Source organism: Eubalaena glacialis, chromosome 10 (assembly GCF_028564815.1).
Source record: "Eubalaena glacialis isolate mEubGla1 chromosome 10, mEubGla1.1.hap2.+ XY, whole genome shotgun sequence".
NCBI classification, from domain to species: domain Eukaryota; kingdom Metazoa; phylum Chordata; class Mammalia; order Artiodactyla; family Balaenidae; genus Eubalaena; species Eubalaena glacialis.
This window is the reverse complement of record NC_083725.1, coordinates 121273067-121287859: the sequence shown is the minus strand read 5'-3', so window position 1 is coordinate 121287859 and position 14793 is coordinate 121273067. Positions and strand designations below refer to the sequence as shown.

The 14793-nt window shown below is 65.8% G+C and overlaps 2 protein-coding genes across 2 annotated transcripts; both read left to right on the top strand.

The window, feature by feature from the left end:
• Window positions 1-1004: 1004 nt before the first annotated feature.
• On the top strand, window positions 1005-3279 carry SYT8 (synaptotagmin 8). Its single transcript, XM_061203912.1, is given in 10 exon segments — window positions 1005-1292; window positions 1408-1568; window positions 1949-2047; window positions 2172-2193; window positions 2196-2311; window positions 2380-2423; window positions 2425-2497; window positions 2499-2537; window positions 2622-2852; window positions 2954-3279. Coding segments are annotated over 10 exon segments (1113 nt in total). The 5' UTR covers window positions 1005-1198; the 3' UTR covers window positions 3188-3279.
• Window positions 3280-5765: 2486 nt separating this feature from the next.
• Window positions 5766-7180, top strand: TNNI2 (troponin I2, fast skeletal type). Its single transcript, XM_061203910.1, has 5 exons — window positions 5766-6125; window positions 6223-6351; window positions 6506-6595; window positions 6701-6877; window positions 7009-7180. The coding sequence occupies exons 2-5, from the start codon at window positions 6229-6231 to the stop codon at window positions 7102-7104; spliced, it is 486 nt and encodes a 161-aa protein (XP_061059893.1). The 5' UTR covers window positions 5766-6125; window positions 6223-6228; the 3' UTR covers window positions 7105-7180.
• The last annotated feature ends 7613 nt before the right edge of the window (window positions 7181-14793 follow it).

The window sequence follows — 14793 nt, the reverse complement described above, 5'->3', positions numbered from 1 at the left end:
CGGGGGAAGGGGAGGCCGAGCTGGGGCCTGGGCACCCCGCTTTGAGCTGTGGCCCCTCCTGCAAACAGGTTGGCTTGGTGCTGGCAGTGGGGCATTTATGCCGTGTGCATGGGGGGTGGGGGGGTCTCTGAGATCACGGTGGGGCTGCTTCGGTCCCTCCCCAGGCTGGCACGCGGGTGGGCAGGGAGCGCGGAGGGGCAGGGATCCGGCTCTGATGCCTGGTTATTCCTGGAGTGGGGCCTGGGCTTGGTCCTTGGGACTTGGCTGCCACTGCCCCTGGGAGGAAGGGCAGCCGGGAGAGGCTGAGCCAGAGAGACTAGCCGTGGGCCTGGGGTCCCAGCGTGCGGGCTGAGCCGGTCCTTGCCAGGCGCGCTCCTCCTCGGGCCCCAGGCGCGCAGCCGAGCCGGGCGCACCCTCCTTCCCACCCCTGAGCAAGCAGGCGGAGCTCTGAAGGGCGGCAGGGCAGGTAGTAGGCAGGAATGTTCTGGCTGCTCCCAGCTACACCCGCCCCTGCCTGCCCCCACCTCACTCTCCTCCCCAGGCACCAGGAATGTACCTTCAGCCCAGACTTGCTCACATGGAGCTCCCGCAGGCAGCCGACCCCCACTCCTCGCCCCTCCCGTCCCCCATGACCCTAGCAGAGCCCCTACCCCTCAGGGCCTCCATCCCCAGGCTCCCAGTTGCTCCAGGGCCGGGGACCCACACGTAAACGCGCTCCACCTATGTCAGTGGCAAACCACGGTGGGCCCGAGGTCGGGGGGAGGCCAGGATGGGACCCCAGCAGCAACCACCAGGAGGGCCCAGGGCCCAGGGAGAGAGGTCAGGTGGGAGGGGGCTTCCTGGAGGGAGAGGTCCTGCGGTGAGGAGAGGGAAGGCTCCTCGGCAAGGACCAGTGAGGCCAGGGCCCGGGCTGTGCAGGCCTGGCCCGCTTGGCTGGGCTGGGGGCTGGGGGCTGGGGGAGGTGGTAGGAGGCCAGGCCTGTGGCAGCTAAGCCCACACCTCGGCCAAGGCCCAGTGCCCCCCTCCCGTCGGCGCCATTCGGAACCCTCGCCCCGGCCGCCCCGGGCTGCCTCCTTGCCCAGGCAGACGGAGCTGGCTGCTGCTGGGCAGATGGGACGGTAGGCAGGGCCCCAAGGGGCCACCCTCACAAGTGACCTGGCTGCCCCGGCCGTTTGCTCCAGGCCAGCAGGGTGAGGAGATGGGGCGCCCCCCAGGCCCCCACAGCGCCCGGGCCCCGGCGGGCTCCACGGCTGTACACGGGCTCATTCCGGACCTGGTCGCCCGGATCCCCTGTGAGTTTTGGGACCTCTGGGAGGGGCGTGGGGATGGCCCGGCTCGGCGGGTGGCAGCCGCTGTCCATGGATGCCTCTCAGGCCCATCTCTGTGCTCCCCCCGCCCCGCCCCCAGGGCTCCGCTGGGCGCTCATAGCCACTGCGGTCGTGGCTGGCGTCCTCGTTGTTTCCTGACTGCTCTGTGCCATCTGCCGCCGCGGCCGCCACAGGAAAAAGCCCAGAGACGAGGAGGCCGTGGGCCTGGGCAGTGCCTGCAGCACCATCGACACCCACCTGGTGAGAAGCGGGCACCCAGCTGGGTCAGTGCCGGGAGGGAGGCAGCTCAAGGTCTGGGCTCGGGGACGAGCTCAGCCCCCAGCATGGTCTGGTCTGCCCAGAGCAGAGGCGGGGGGGGCCGCCTGGCCGGCGAGGCGATGAACAAGGTGAGGGAGGGCGTGGGCTGCAGGAGCCACAGCAGTTCTGGAGGAGGGCAGTGGCTGAGAGGTGGACTTGGGGCAGTTACGGCCGGTCCCGCGGAGCTGAGCTGGGGTGTGAGCCCTTTTGGCGGCCTGGCCTGGAGGTTTGACCCATCATGGACCCGCTGCCTGGGACGCCGGGGCTCTGATGGGGGCACGGTCCCAGCAGCACCTGTCGCCAGCCCCTGTGATACCACCCAGGTGCAGCCAGATGTGGATGACGTGGAGCCTGGCCCTGGGGGGCCCCAGCAGCGGGAGCGCCTGCAGCTGTCCGTGGAGTACGACTTTGGAAGCCAGGCGGTGAGGGGCCCCGAGGACGTGCGGGAGTTTGGAGGGGCGATGGGGGAAGGGTGGGCACTGGGTGCTGGGTGGTGCGGGGCTGACCAGGAAGGGGGCCCTGGCTGAAACACCCCCTGGCCCCTAGATCAAGGTGGGCCTCAAGCAGGCTGCACGGCGGACCCCTACGCCCGCGTCAGCCTCTCCCCTGAGGCCGGGTGCAGGCACGAGACGAAGGTGCACCGTGGTACCCTCTGCCCCACGTTCGAGGAGACCCGCTCTTCCCACGTGAGTCGGGGCTGGGTGGCCAGGGGCCTGGGCCGGGCGGCGGGGGCCGCTCACACCCCTCCCCACAGGTCCCCCCCGTGGAGCTGCCCCGGACCACCCTGCGGGTGCAGGTGCTTCTCCCAGCACGAGCCTCTGGGCGTGCTCGGCGTGCCGCTGGGCACCGTGGATCTGCAGCCCATGAGCCCCGGAGCTCTGGCACCCGCTGGGCCCGCCCAGCGCTGCCGAGGTGTGCCTGCTGACCACCGGGCTCCAGTCCCGCCCTGCCCGGTGTGCCCGGCGGGGAAGCTGCGGCCCTTCTTGCTGCCCGCAGCCTGAGCAGCTGGGGGAGGCGTGCTTCTCGCTCTAGTGCGTGCCCTGTGCTCAGCCCTCAGACCTGGGATGCCCTACGATCCCTTTCACTTGCCCAGAGCCCTACGTGAAGGTCCAGCTTGTGCTGAACCAGAGGAAGTGGAAGAAGAGAAAGACATCTGCCAGGAAGAGCACGGCCACCCCTTACTTCAACGAGGCCTTCACCTTCCTTGTGCCTTTCAGCCAGATCCAGGTGGGCTGCCTGGAGGAGGGGGCGGGTGGAACCTCGCTCAGGGCCAAACTGACGGCTGTCTTTCTCCCCCTCCCACCGCACCTCGGCCCGCCTCTACCCAGAGTGTGGCTCTGGTGCTGGCCGTCTGGGCCCGGGGCCCACAGTTCCGGGCCGAGCCCGTGAGCAAGGTTCTGCTGGGCGCCCGGGCCTCTGGTCAACCCCTACAGCACTGGGCAGACATGCTGGCCCATGCCCGGCGGCCCATCGCCCAGTGGCACCGCCTGCAGCCGGCCAGGGAGGTGGACAGGGCCCTGGCCTTGCAGCCCCACCTGCGCCTGCCCTTGCCTGGCTCCTGAAAGCAGCCCCGGCCCTCGGTCTCCCTGGGCTGGGCCACGGGCCCCGTGCAGGCTGCCCTGGGGACCCACCATAATAAACGCCTTCTCCCCCATGGCTGTGCGTCCTTCCTGAGCCCCGTGGACACAGCAGGGCCAGGGGCTCCACCGACATCGCCACGGCCCCCTCCCAAGGACAAGGAGAGGGTCTCCTCTCTGGGCTCAGCCAGCCCTGAGGGCTCTGACCCATGCCTGACCCCTGAGTGGGGGTGAAGGGGCCCTTCCAGGCCCAAGGGGGACGATACTGGGAGATGGGAAGCCCTCCCCGTTGGTAGCAGCTGGAGAGTCAGGGATGGGCCCCTGGGGACACAGTGGGCAAGTGGGAGATATTTGGGGGATGGTGACAGTGGACAGAGGGGAACCCAATCCCAGGGACCGCCCCAGCCCCCGAGGGACCCCCAAACCCTCCGGATGGTGACTGCGGGGCGTCCCCTTCACGAGCAGCAGGGGGCAGTAGATGCCTTCGGAAGCCGCCCCGGGCCTTTGGGGGCTCAGCCTGGCCCGGAAAGCAGCTCTAATCCCTGCACATCTGGACGGCTTTAGCTCTCCCTGACCCTCCCCATGGCCCGAGAAGCCGGCAGGGCTGGGGCCATGCACCCCCAGCTCAGAGGGTGCCAAGTCATGGTTATCCGGATGCCTCTGCTGGGTGGGGGCCCGGGCGGGGGGCGCAGGCCTGGACCGGGGTGAGAAGGGCAGTGCCGGGCCTGCCTGGGGCAGCCAGGCGGGCCCCAGGCCCCCTCGGGTCAGGGAGAGGTTCCCAGGTGGGTGGCGCCGAAATCCTGGGTTTGAAGGATGTGTTCCGAGCTGTGCAGGGAGCTGGCCCGCAGGCAGGGCGGTCCAGGCAAGGCTGCATGTCCGTCCAGGCGCCCCCCCCATCCTGCTCCCGGGTGGGAAGCTGGGATCACGCCCGTGGAGGGCAGCCCTGCCCCAGAGACCCTGGCTACTGCCGCAGACCCCAGAGGCTGTGTTTGGGGGTCCGGCCTTGCCCCAGGCCAGCTTGGGGACGGGAGGACATGGCCAGCTCATGCCCGAGACGCCCGCTGGGTTGGAGGGGGCAATAAGAAGCAGAGTGCGAGGCAGCTGCTGTTCCCCAGGGGGCCCGGAGCCCTGGGGAAGCCGAGGAAAGCAGTGTGGACCCTGACTCAGAACAAGTGGGGTCAGGTCGGAGTGACCCCTTGGCTGACCCCTAAGCTGTGCGCCACGGCTGCCGAGGCCGTCGTCCTGTCCTCAGGCTCCTTGTAAGATACAAGGGAGGCATCTTGAAGTCGTCACTGAGCCCTAAATAGACCAACCCAACCTCAGCACCACTCCCCCCCCCCCCCACAACCAAGACTTCTTGGCCTGGATGGCAGCACGAGGCTGGGCCGGGCCAGGCAGCCTGGGCAGGTGGGGAGGTCCCTGTGCCCCCATTGGTCTGAGGAGGGCTCCATGCCCTTTCTGAGCAGGGGCCCAGCCTGGGGGAGGCCATTTATACCCCTCCCCCTGGGCCCACCAGCCCAACTCGCCGCTGCCGGCCTCACCCCGCTTCCCAGCGCTGCCGCCCAGACGTGAGGTGAGGCCGGCCCGGAGGCCGGGACAGGCCCTGCTCGAGCTCGCTTGCAGGAAGACTTCCCGGGGCGGGGGCCTGGGGGCCAGGGCCGCCGCCAGCAGCCTCTCTGGGGGTCTTTCACGGAGCAGGGGGCGAGAGGGAGAGGCATCCGGAGGCAGGCTGGGGTGGCGAAGGGGCCCCGAGCAGCACCCCGACGGCCAGGCCTCACCACTGGGACACAGGAAGGGGGTTTTATGGATTGAGGGACCCCAGGCCCAACTGGCGGGCCGTTTCTTATATGCGCTTGGGACAGAAGCTGAAAGAGCAGAACTAAAAATAACTGGTCGCTCCGGCGGCACCTGCGATGGCTGGACCCCCCCTCCTCCCTCGGGGACAGCTGCAGCGACTCCAGGCCTGCCTGGGACATTTTGGGAACACTTTCTCCTCTTACTCCTCCCCTCCCCCGGGGAATTCCAAGAAGTGTCCCCCAAGGAGGTGGGGGGTTGGGCGGGGCTGCGGGGGGTTAGTGTGTGAGGTGAGGTGCTGCACCCCCAGAGCTGGGGTCCTGGGCCGTGGCCCTAACACCCCTCCCCTTTCCCTCCCACAGGCTCTAAGCCCAGGACCTCAAGATGGGCGAGTAAGTGTAGCCCCGCAAGCCCGGTGCCCCTGCTGCCCACCCCACTCCCCACTGGGCGAGGGTCTCCCCATCTCCCCGCCAGGCCACCTCCCGCCCGCCCCATCACACAGTCCCGTGGCAGGGCCCTAACCTCTCTTCTCTCTCCCCCCCCACCCCCGCCACCTGACCCCCTGGGACAGTAAGGAGGTGAGTACCTGCTTGGGGGTGAAACACGGAGGGGGTGGGACCCCCAACTCAGGAGAGGTCAGAGGTCGGAGTTCCAAGGCCCAGGGAGGCCGCCCAGCCCTCCCCCCTCTGTGAAAATGCCTCACTCCCCCCCTCCCCACCCCCACGGAGACACTGACAAACAGAGGAAGTGGCTGCCTGGTGCCCCAGTGCTCCGGGAGCAGGGGAAGTGCGGCTGCGGCCTGCTCACCGGGGACTCGCTTCTTCTTTCTGATGGCTGCATCCCCTCCCCCGCCTCCTGGGCCCCGCCAGCATCCCCCTGCCTCAGAAGCACAGCCTCTTCCCCCGACCCCAGTCCTCCCAACCTGAAGGGCCACCCGGGCAAAGGGTCACCGTGCAGTGCCGTGTCCTGGGCCCAGCCTCCCCCACCAGGCCCAGGCCCAGCCGCCCCTCGGGCAGGACCCCCTGGCTGGGCGGGCAAGCCCCGCTGACCCTGACTCTCCCTCCTGCATCTTCTCCCTGCCCTGCAGAAGCGCGACAGGGCCATCACGGCCCGCAGGCAGCACCTGAAGGTAGGTGCGGGCCTGGGGAGGGCCCCCTGGGCGTCTGCAGGCTGGCGTGCTGCAGCCCCTCACCACCGCCTACCCCTCGCCCCCCCAAACCCCCCAGAGCATCATGCTCCAGATCGCAGCCACGGAGCTGCAGAAGGAGGAGAGCCGCCGGGAGATGGAGAAGGAGAGCTACCTGGCCGAGCACTGCCCGCCGCTGCACATTCCCAGCTCCATGGCCGAGGTGCAGGTACCCAGGCCCCCCAGCCCCCGCCCGCCCACCCGCCCACGCAGCCCCTGCCCACCGCCCCGTCTCCCCCTCGGTCCAGAGGGCAAGCAGGGTGGTCAGGGCGGGTGGAGGCCGAGTGTGGGGATGGCCACCCACCCACGGCCCCTGCCCCCAGGAGCTCTGCCAACAGCTGCACACCAAGATCAACGTGGCCGAGGAGGAAAAGTACGACATGGAGATGAAGGTCCAGAAGAGCACCAAGGAGGTGAGAGGTGGGGGAGGGGGAGGGGGACACGGTGGGGGGGGGTGCCCCGACCGTGAGGCCCCGGCCCCCGCCACCTCCTGCCCAGCCTTGCTGCCCACCCCGCAGCTGGAGGACCTGAGCCAGAAGCTGTTCGACCTGAGAGGCAAGTTCAAGAGGCCCCCGCTGAGAAGGGTGCGCATGTCGGCCGATGCCATGCTCAAGGCGCTGCTGGGCTCCAAGCACAAGGTGTGCATGGACCTGAGGAGCAACCTCAAGCAGGTCAAGAAGGAGGACACCGAGAAGGTAGGGTCCGCACCTCACGCGCCCCTCCTGCCGGGCCAGCTCAGACGCCGGACGGGTCTACCGGGATCGGATTTGGAGGGGAAGCGAGGCTGGAGGTGGTGGGCCTGAGCCCTCTCCCGGCGCCCCCGCAGGAGCGGGACCTGCGCGACGTGGGTGACTGGAGGAAGAACATCGAGGAGAAGTCGGGCATGGAGGGCCGCAAGAAGATGTTCGAGTCCGAGTCCTAGGCCGCCCGCCGCCTGCTCCCGCCCGAGGCCCTCCGAGTCCTGCTCAGCTCCCGTCAATAAAGGATTCCAATCCCCACGACTGCTCTGCTCTGCTCTGGTCCGGCCCTGCCCCAGCCTCTCTGCCCACAGGCCGCCGTGAGAAGGCCTCTGAGACCGGGGACCCCGGGCTGGGGGTGGAGGAGCCACACGGGGGCTTCGGGGGACTTCGGCTGGGCTGGGACCCCACCCACCCGCCTGCCGCCTGGGGCTGCTTGGTGATGTTGGTGTCAGACCCTGTAGGCTTGGACACAGGTGCCCGGGCCATGTCAGAGCCACTTCCCTAGATGACCATTGGTCCATTGTCACTGTCACCATGAAGGTCCCCACAGGGCCCAGAGACCCTGTCCCTGTGGCACAAGTCCAGGCAGGGGCCTCGTGGGCCTGCGTCCCGTGCCCTGTGGGCAGCTCCTTCCTCCCAGGCTGCTCCTCCCCAGACCCCACCCCCCCGCCACCAGGGGGCACGCGGGGCAGTCCTGGCTCAGCTGGCCCTCCGGGGAGTCTTGAGCGCATGGGGCAGGGGCACGCCGGGCTGGGGTCCGTGCTCCCACTAGAGGCTGATGACAGGCCCAGCTGGCCTGACACCGGGCCCAGTGAGAGGGCTAGCTTCTCCCTTCTGCACAGCCCCCGGCCCTGGCCCACGCCACGCATCAAGGGACGATGTCCCCGACAGGCCCAGACACAAATGTCACAGCAAGGCCGCCGTCAGCCTCCTCTGTGAGGGATGATGCCGTGGTCCGCCAAGGTCCTGTGCTCAGATCTTTGGTGGGGAGCCCGGGGAGGCCAGGCTGCCGCCCCTGATGGAGCGGCTGTCCGCCCTGCCCTTGCCCTCCGGAGGCCCCTGCGATTGATGTACTGGGGCCGGAGCCTTGAGCCTCAAGGGACAGACGTCAGCCTGCCCTGCCGGCCTTGGCCAGTACTGCTCCCCGCCCCCGCGGCAGCCCAGGGATCAGCTCCATCCTGCGAGCAGCTCCCCACAGGCCCTGGCTGGTCTCGTCAGGCCCTCGGGCCCGGGCCTGGTGCCTGGGCTGCCTTTCCTGCTCACGGATGCAGGGTAGAGGGGACCCCTCGACGTCCCTGGCTGAGGCTCAGCCCGTGCGGAGTCCAGAGCAGGCAGGGCAGGCAGTGAATTCAAGGAGTTAGTGGGTTTTGGCAGTGAGAGCTGCCAGTGATAGAGGCAGTACCTGCCTCGGACCCGGCAAAGTGAACCGGGCAGCTGTGCAGGGGCCGTGCCCGCCGGCAAAGGGAGCGCGAATCTATGCCCAGGGCCACGGCGGGTGCAGGGACCCCAGGGATGTGGTTCCCATAGGCAGGACCCAACTCCGTCAGATGTGGAAAATGGTCTTCTTTTCAAAAGGCAAGGAAATGTCAAACACAGAATTCCAGACAGTGATTCCCCGGGGTGGGGGGCCAAGCCGGGGACAGGTGGGGTAGAACACGGAAGCAGAAGCAGGTTTGGGGGATGATGATGTAATTCTTGGGCAGAACAGTGGATTTATGGGTGCTTGTTACATTTTCCAATGAATGAGTGAATTGAAAGAGGACCATGCAAACCAAACCAAGCCAGCAAACATCTGGCCAGCGCCACTCGGCCTGGCTCCACGCCCCTCTGCGACCCTCTGCCACTGCCCTTGCTGGGTGACCTCAGTGTCCCTGCAGCCGTGTGGACGTGGGGCTGAATGGGGCAATTATGGGGAAGTGCATAGTCCAGCACCTTCTAGAAAGATCTCTGCAGGGTGGAGAACGGTGGAGGCTGGAGGTGGGAGAGGGGAGAGGGGCCACTGTCACCTCCTGGGGTGGAGGGCGGCGGTGGATGGAGAGAGATTCAAGAGGCGGGGCCCCCAGGACTTGGTGGACGAGGGAGAAGGGGCACCCAGGCCTGTGCTGAGGGGGAGAGGGCGGAGGGGTGTTCTCCAGGGCAGGAGCCTGGGGCAGGTGAGGGGCTGGCTTTGGGCTGAGATTTGGGGGGCTGGGGAACATGGCAGTTCCCAGGCACAGACAGCTGGGTGCAGGGGTCCGGGCTGGAGATGGGGTCTGGGCGTCCTCAGGCGTGAGTATTGGGCGATGTCCCTGACAATGGACGGAGCGAGACAGCAACCCCTGGAGGGCCCGAGCTGGACACAGGGCAGCAGGAGGAGGGCTGCAAAGGTGCAGGGGACATGGCCCACTCCGTGGGTGATGCTGGAGGTCAGGGAGGGAACGCAGCCACAGGAAGCCCCGGGGGACGTGGCTCGGCTGGACTGCGGTGGCAGGCGAGGCTGGCGGGCATGCTCCTGCGTGGTGCAGGGCGTATGCGGGATTGTGCCCGCAGCTCTCTCCCCAGCCTGCCCCTGCGAGTGCGCCCGGGCCCCTGGGCCTTGGTCCCTACACTGTCCTCCGGGAAGGGACCAGGGCTCCGGGAGGAATGGCTGACCACAGGGACAGCCAGTGCACAGAGAGCCTGGACCCCCTCGGTGAGCCAGAAAGGAAGTGGGTAGAACAAACAAAAAACCAAGTCACCGAGGGGAGCCGGTCACAAGGACACAGACTGGCCGGTGAGATGACCGTGGTGTTTCACGTCCGCTAGACTGAGGTTGGTGTCTGCACTGTGGTCAGGGGAGAGGGTGGCTCCAGTTTTAGGAAACAGGCCATGAGGGCCTTAGGAGTAGAGGAGGGGAGAGACAGAGAGGCAGCGACAGCAGGTGACGGAGTTAAAGATGCTCTTTGTGTGAATCTTGAAAATTTCTGTCAGTTTGAAATCATTTACCCCAATTAAACTTTTCTTTAAATGTCAAAACAAGAACACTCTTTTTTAAAAATAATTAATTAATTAATTAATTAATTTTTGGCTGCACTGGGTCTTTGTTGCTGCGCGCGGGCTTTCTCCAGTTGCGGCGAGCGGGGGCTCCTCTTCGTTGTGGTGCGCGGGCTTCTCATTGTGGTGGCTTCTCGTGTTGCAGAGCACGGGCTCTAGGCGCACGGGCTTCAGTAGTTGTGGCACGCGGGCTCAGTAGTTGTGGCACACGGGCTTAGTTGCTCTGCGGCACGTGGGATCTTCCCGGACCAGGGCTCGAACCCGTGTCCCCTGCACTGGCAGGCGGATTCTCAACCCCTGCGCCCCCAGGGAAGCCCCTAAACAAGAACACTCTTAGGCAACCACAAAATAGACGAAGCAAAATCAACAAAGATGAATCGCCCAGACTTCTGAAGACGGAGGTGTGGGCGGAAGAGCCCAGAGAGCTCGGGAGACAGGGCGGGAGATGGGGCGGGGCCAGAGGGCTGATGACAGGGCGGCGGGCTTGACGGAGGTGGGGGACCCAGACAGGGGTCTCGGGAGGGCTCCAGATGCGCCCTTCGTCAGCGGGTTGGGTGAGTGCAGTGGGCCAGAGAGACGGGGCAGGGCGGGCGGTGCCAGCCTCGGGGGATGGGGCGGAGCCAGGGGTCCACTTGGAAGTGGGCGGAGCCGTGAGGACTAGTATGGGTTGTGGTCCCCCTGGGTTCCCTGCACCTGTGGGACAGGCCTCCCCTCCCCCTTCACCTGTACCCCCACCTGGCCAGGGGGAAGCCAGCATGGCCCGGAGGACACAGAGCTTCTCCGTGAGCATCCACCTGCAGGGCTTCACGGTGCCTCACCCTCTCCAGCTTCGCCCATGACCACCTGCCCACACCTGTCCCCTCTGGTCCCCAAGCACCAGCTCCATCCAGGCCCAGACCTGCTCCCCCTGCCCCTTAACCAACAAGCCACAGGCCTCCCTGTCACCCTCCTCCTCACAGTGGCTGGACCTCGGTTTACCCGACTACAAAATGGGTGTGCAGGTGAGTATACCTGGCTCACAGGATGGACAGGTGAGGAGGGAGCTCTGGCCCCTTCTGGGAGTCCTCCAGCTCCCCCCAACCTCTCTTCCATGCCACACCCGCCTCAGCGCCAGGTCTGGAAACGTCCCCTGGGCTCTCCCTAGGCTGCCCCCTCCCCACCTCCTCAAAGAAGCCTTCTGTGAGCCCTCAGCCCCGAGAGCCTGGCACATGGTCCAGGCCATGGTAACCCCGTGTAGAGGGCAGGTAGCCCTCAGCTGGGGCAGGAGTTTGCGTGCCCACTGTCCACGTTGGGCCCCCAGGGCTCCTCTCACATCTGACCCCACCTCCTGACCACCCCCATCACCAAAGTCCTTGCTGGACTTTCATCTTCTGTCGTTCCTGGGGGGGGGGGTGCCCGTAGGAAGACCCTCTGGACAGCTTCTCCCTGCTGTGCCCATGGGGGTCATCATGGACCCTCCACCTGGGCCCCCTCCTCATGGCTTCTCCTGCTTCCGGAGCCCACTCCCTGACTCCCTGGGGAATTTCTGGCAATTCCAGGCTCACCACAGCTGCCCCCTTCCAGGGAGACCTGGCCTGTGTGGAGGGTGTCAGCCGCACCCCTCTGCCTGACCCCCAGACCCCATCAGGGGACACGTGTGTGCACAGACACCCTTATCTGCTTCCCTGTCCCTTCCGCTGTCCCCTGTCCCCCCGTGGCTCCTGTGACCCACCTGCTGCCCCGGACTCTCACCTTACCTTGTCTCTCAGTGAATCTGCTCAGCATGGCCACTTCCTGTCTGCCTGTCATCATCCTCCCTGGCCTCCCTCCGACCTGTCTGTCCCCCGCCCACCCCGCAGACTCCCTGCCCTGTCCCTGTCTGTCCCCAGGCACCTCCGGCTCCAGGACCCAGCTTGCCTGATGGGGAGCGTGGAGGGAGCTACACCAGCAAACCCTGCAGTTCCCCCCCAGGGCAAAGCTGGACAGCACGTGTGCACACCCGCACGGGTGGAGTGATCGGCCTGGGAAGCCTGAGCTCAGGAATGAGGCTCAAGCCCCAGCGGGAGACCCTGGGCATCCCTCCAGCCTGCTGACCCGCTGACCATCTCCCTCCCCGCGTCTGTGCTCTCTGCCCACATCCACACAAACAGCCCTGGCCGCCTCTGCTTGGGTTTCCACAGCACCTCAGCCCTGGGCATCCACGTCCAGATCCTCTCGTGCCCCTGACCTTCTTCTGCTTTGTACCTGTGCTTGCTGATGGCACCCCTGGACCCCTAGCACATCTGGGCACCCCATCTTCTCGCTCTCTGCCCTCTGTACCTCGTGGTGGCAGGAGCTGGCTGGCTGCCCACCACACTGCCCACCTTTTCCTACTGGGCACACACCTTGAGGACAGGTGAGGCCATAGATCCACCCCTCCAGCCTCCCCCATGCTCTCCCCGCCCCTCCCCTGCCCGCTGGGACTCTGAGGTACTCGGAGGGAGAAGCCTGGGGTCCCAGAACGAATGTGGACCCCCTTCCCGCCCACCTTGGCCTGGACTGGGCTGAGAATGAAGCTTTCTTGGTGCTAAGCCCCCGAGGTGTAGGGTTGTTTGTTATAGCAGCTTCTTCCTTCCCTGACTAATACATCCCTGTATCAGTGCCTGGGGCACCCATAAAAAAGCACCACAGCCGGGGCGGCTCAAACAGCAGCATTTGCTGTCCCCAGTCCTGGAGGCTGGAATCCCAGATCCAGGTGTGGGCAGGGCTGTTTCCTCCTGAGGCCTCTCTCCTCGGCGTGTAGACAGCCGTCTTCTCCCTGTGTCCTCACAGGGTCGTCCCTCTGTGTGTGTCTGTGTCCTGACCTCCTCTTCTTAAAATGACCCCAGTCCTATGGGATTAGGGCCCCACCCTGGTGACCTCATGTAACCCGATCATCTGCAAAGACCTTATTTTGTAATAAGCTCACAGGTCCTGGGGGTCAGGACCGGAACGTGTGAAATTTTAGGGGCCACAATTCAGCTCGTAGACCTCCCAGGCCCCCCTCTCTTTCCAGCCGCACCCCCCCCACCCCGTTGTCTTCAGAGCCTCAACATTTCTCTCCTGGATCAAGACGTCCTCCTCCTCACCCATCCTGCTTCTCCCACTGTCCCCCCCCTAACCCACGGAGCCCCCAGTGGGCTCCTAAATTGCGCTCCTGTGGCCTCTGCCACCCCTCGGCCCTGGAAGGCCGCTTTCCGACCCTCGGCGATCTGCCCTCCTCCCACTGGCAGCTGGCCTCAGACCCGTGCTGGTCGACTCGTGCCCTCAGCGCTCCAGATAGACCAGATAGGCATCACTCTCTTCTGCCTTGACGTGCCCCTGTGCTGACCACTTCCCTGTTCTTGAACCCTCCTCCTTGCTCACTCCGCCCACTCTCTCCCCTCCCCTCCCCAGCATCTAGTCACCCGGTGTCACTTTGTCACTTGAGCTTGTGGTCCTGTCCTGACAGTGGTCTCCCTGGGGACTCGTCCCACCTGGGCCTCGGAGGCCACCTGGTCCATGGACCCAGCCGCCCCTGGACGTTCCTCCTCGATGTCCCACAGGCAGGGCAGAGTCAGTGCGTCGCGTGTCTCTCTGCCCCCGTCTGCCTCGCCCAGACCTCCTCGGGGCCTGCACCCTTGGCTCAGCATCTCTGGGGCCAGAAGCCTGCCTGGCGCCCACCCCACCCTCCTGCAGAACCTGTTGCATCCGGGCTTCGGACTGGCTTGTTGTTTGCCTCAGTCATTCACTGTGTCGCTGGACACTGCACTGGGTTTGGGAGTGAGACGGGGGACGAGAAGTGGTCTCTGCCCTCCCAACAGCCCATCTAGTTTGAGTGAACGATGCCAGTTGAATAGATGATGGCGTGTCTGCTTCTTGGGTGGACTCTTAGTTCTTCCGAGGAAGTCCGGCTCTGCTTAACCTGCCAGTAGGGCACAAAGGCCCTCAAACCTGGACACTGGGTCCCCAGGGATGCCTCTCACTGGCCTTGGAAGGAGGTGTGAGAAGGGCGGGTCCAGGGCGCTTTTGTTTGAAGATGTGAGAGCTTCTAGCATACACACACACAGATGGGATCAGTGGGGGAGCAGAGGCTGGAGGGAAGGGAAGAGGCCCTGGCATCTGGGGACGAGCTGAGTGCTGGGGAGAGCAGGGTCTCAGAGCAGGAGCTGGAGCTGGAGAGGGGAGGGGGACGGGGGCCAGATGGCAAGATAGGAGATGAGGACCAGGAGGGGAGGCCTGGGATGACCATGGAGGGCGCTGCATCTGGGCCCACAGCACCCTGTGGGCCCCCAGATCCCCGGAGCATCCCCGGGCATGGCCGCCATGTGCTCCCACCTCCCACGCGTGGAGAACAGGGTGTCTCCCGCTCTTCGGCCCCAGGAAGTGTCAGATGGGGTGGTTCCAACGTCTCCCAGTCTTGGAGGCCAGAAGTCCGAGGCCCAGGTATCACGGGGGCTCCTCCTGGGCTCTGAGGAAGAACCTGTTCTGGGCCCCTCCCCCAGCCTCTGGTGGTTTCCTGGGGACCTTTGGTTTGTAGACGCACCACCCCCATCTCGCTTTCGTCTTCACATGGCGTCTCCTGGCGGGCAAGTCTGCCTCCAGATTTCCCCTTTTTATAAGGACGCCAGTCATGTGGGATGAGGACCCACCCTAATGACCTCATCTTAACTGATTATATCTGCAATGACCCTATTTCCAAATAAAGTCCCATTCTGAGGTGCTGGCCATTAGGACTCCAACCTATGAATTTGGGGAACACAGTTCAGCCCTTAACAGGAGGGATCAGTCGTTTCTGGGCCTTTGAGGGTGGGGATGGGCAGAGGGGAGAGAGGGCATGCTTTGGAGGGCCCCGGGGTCTGGTGAATGCTTGGCGGGTGAGG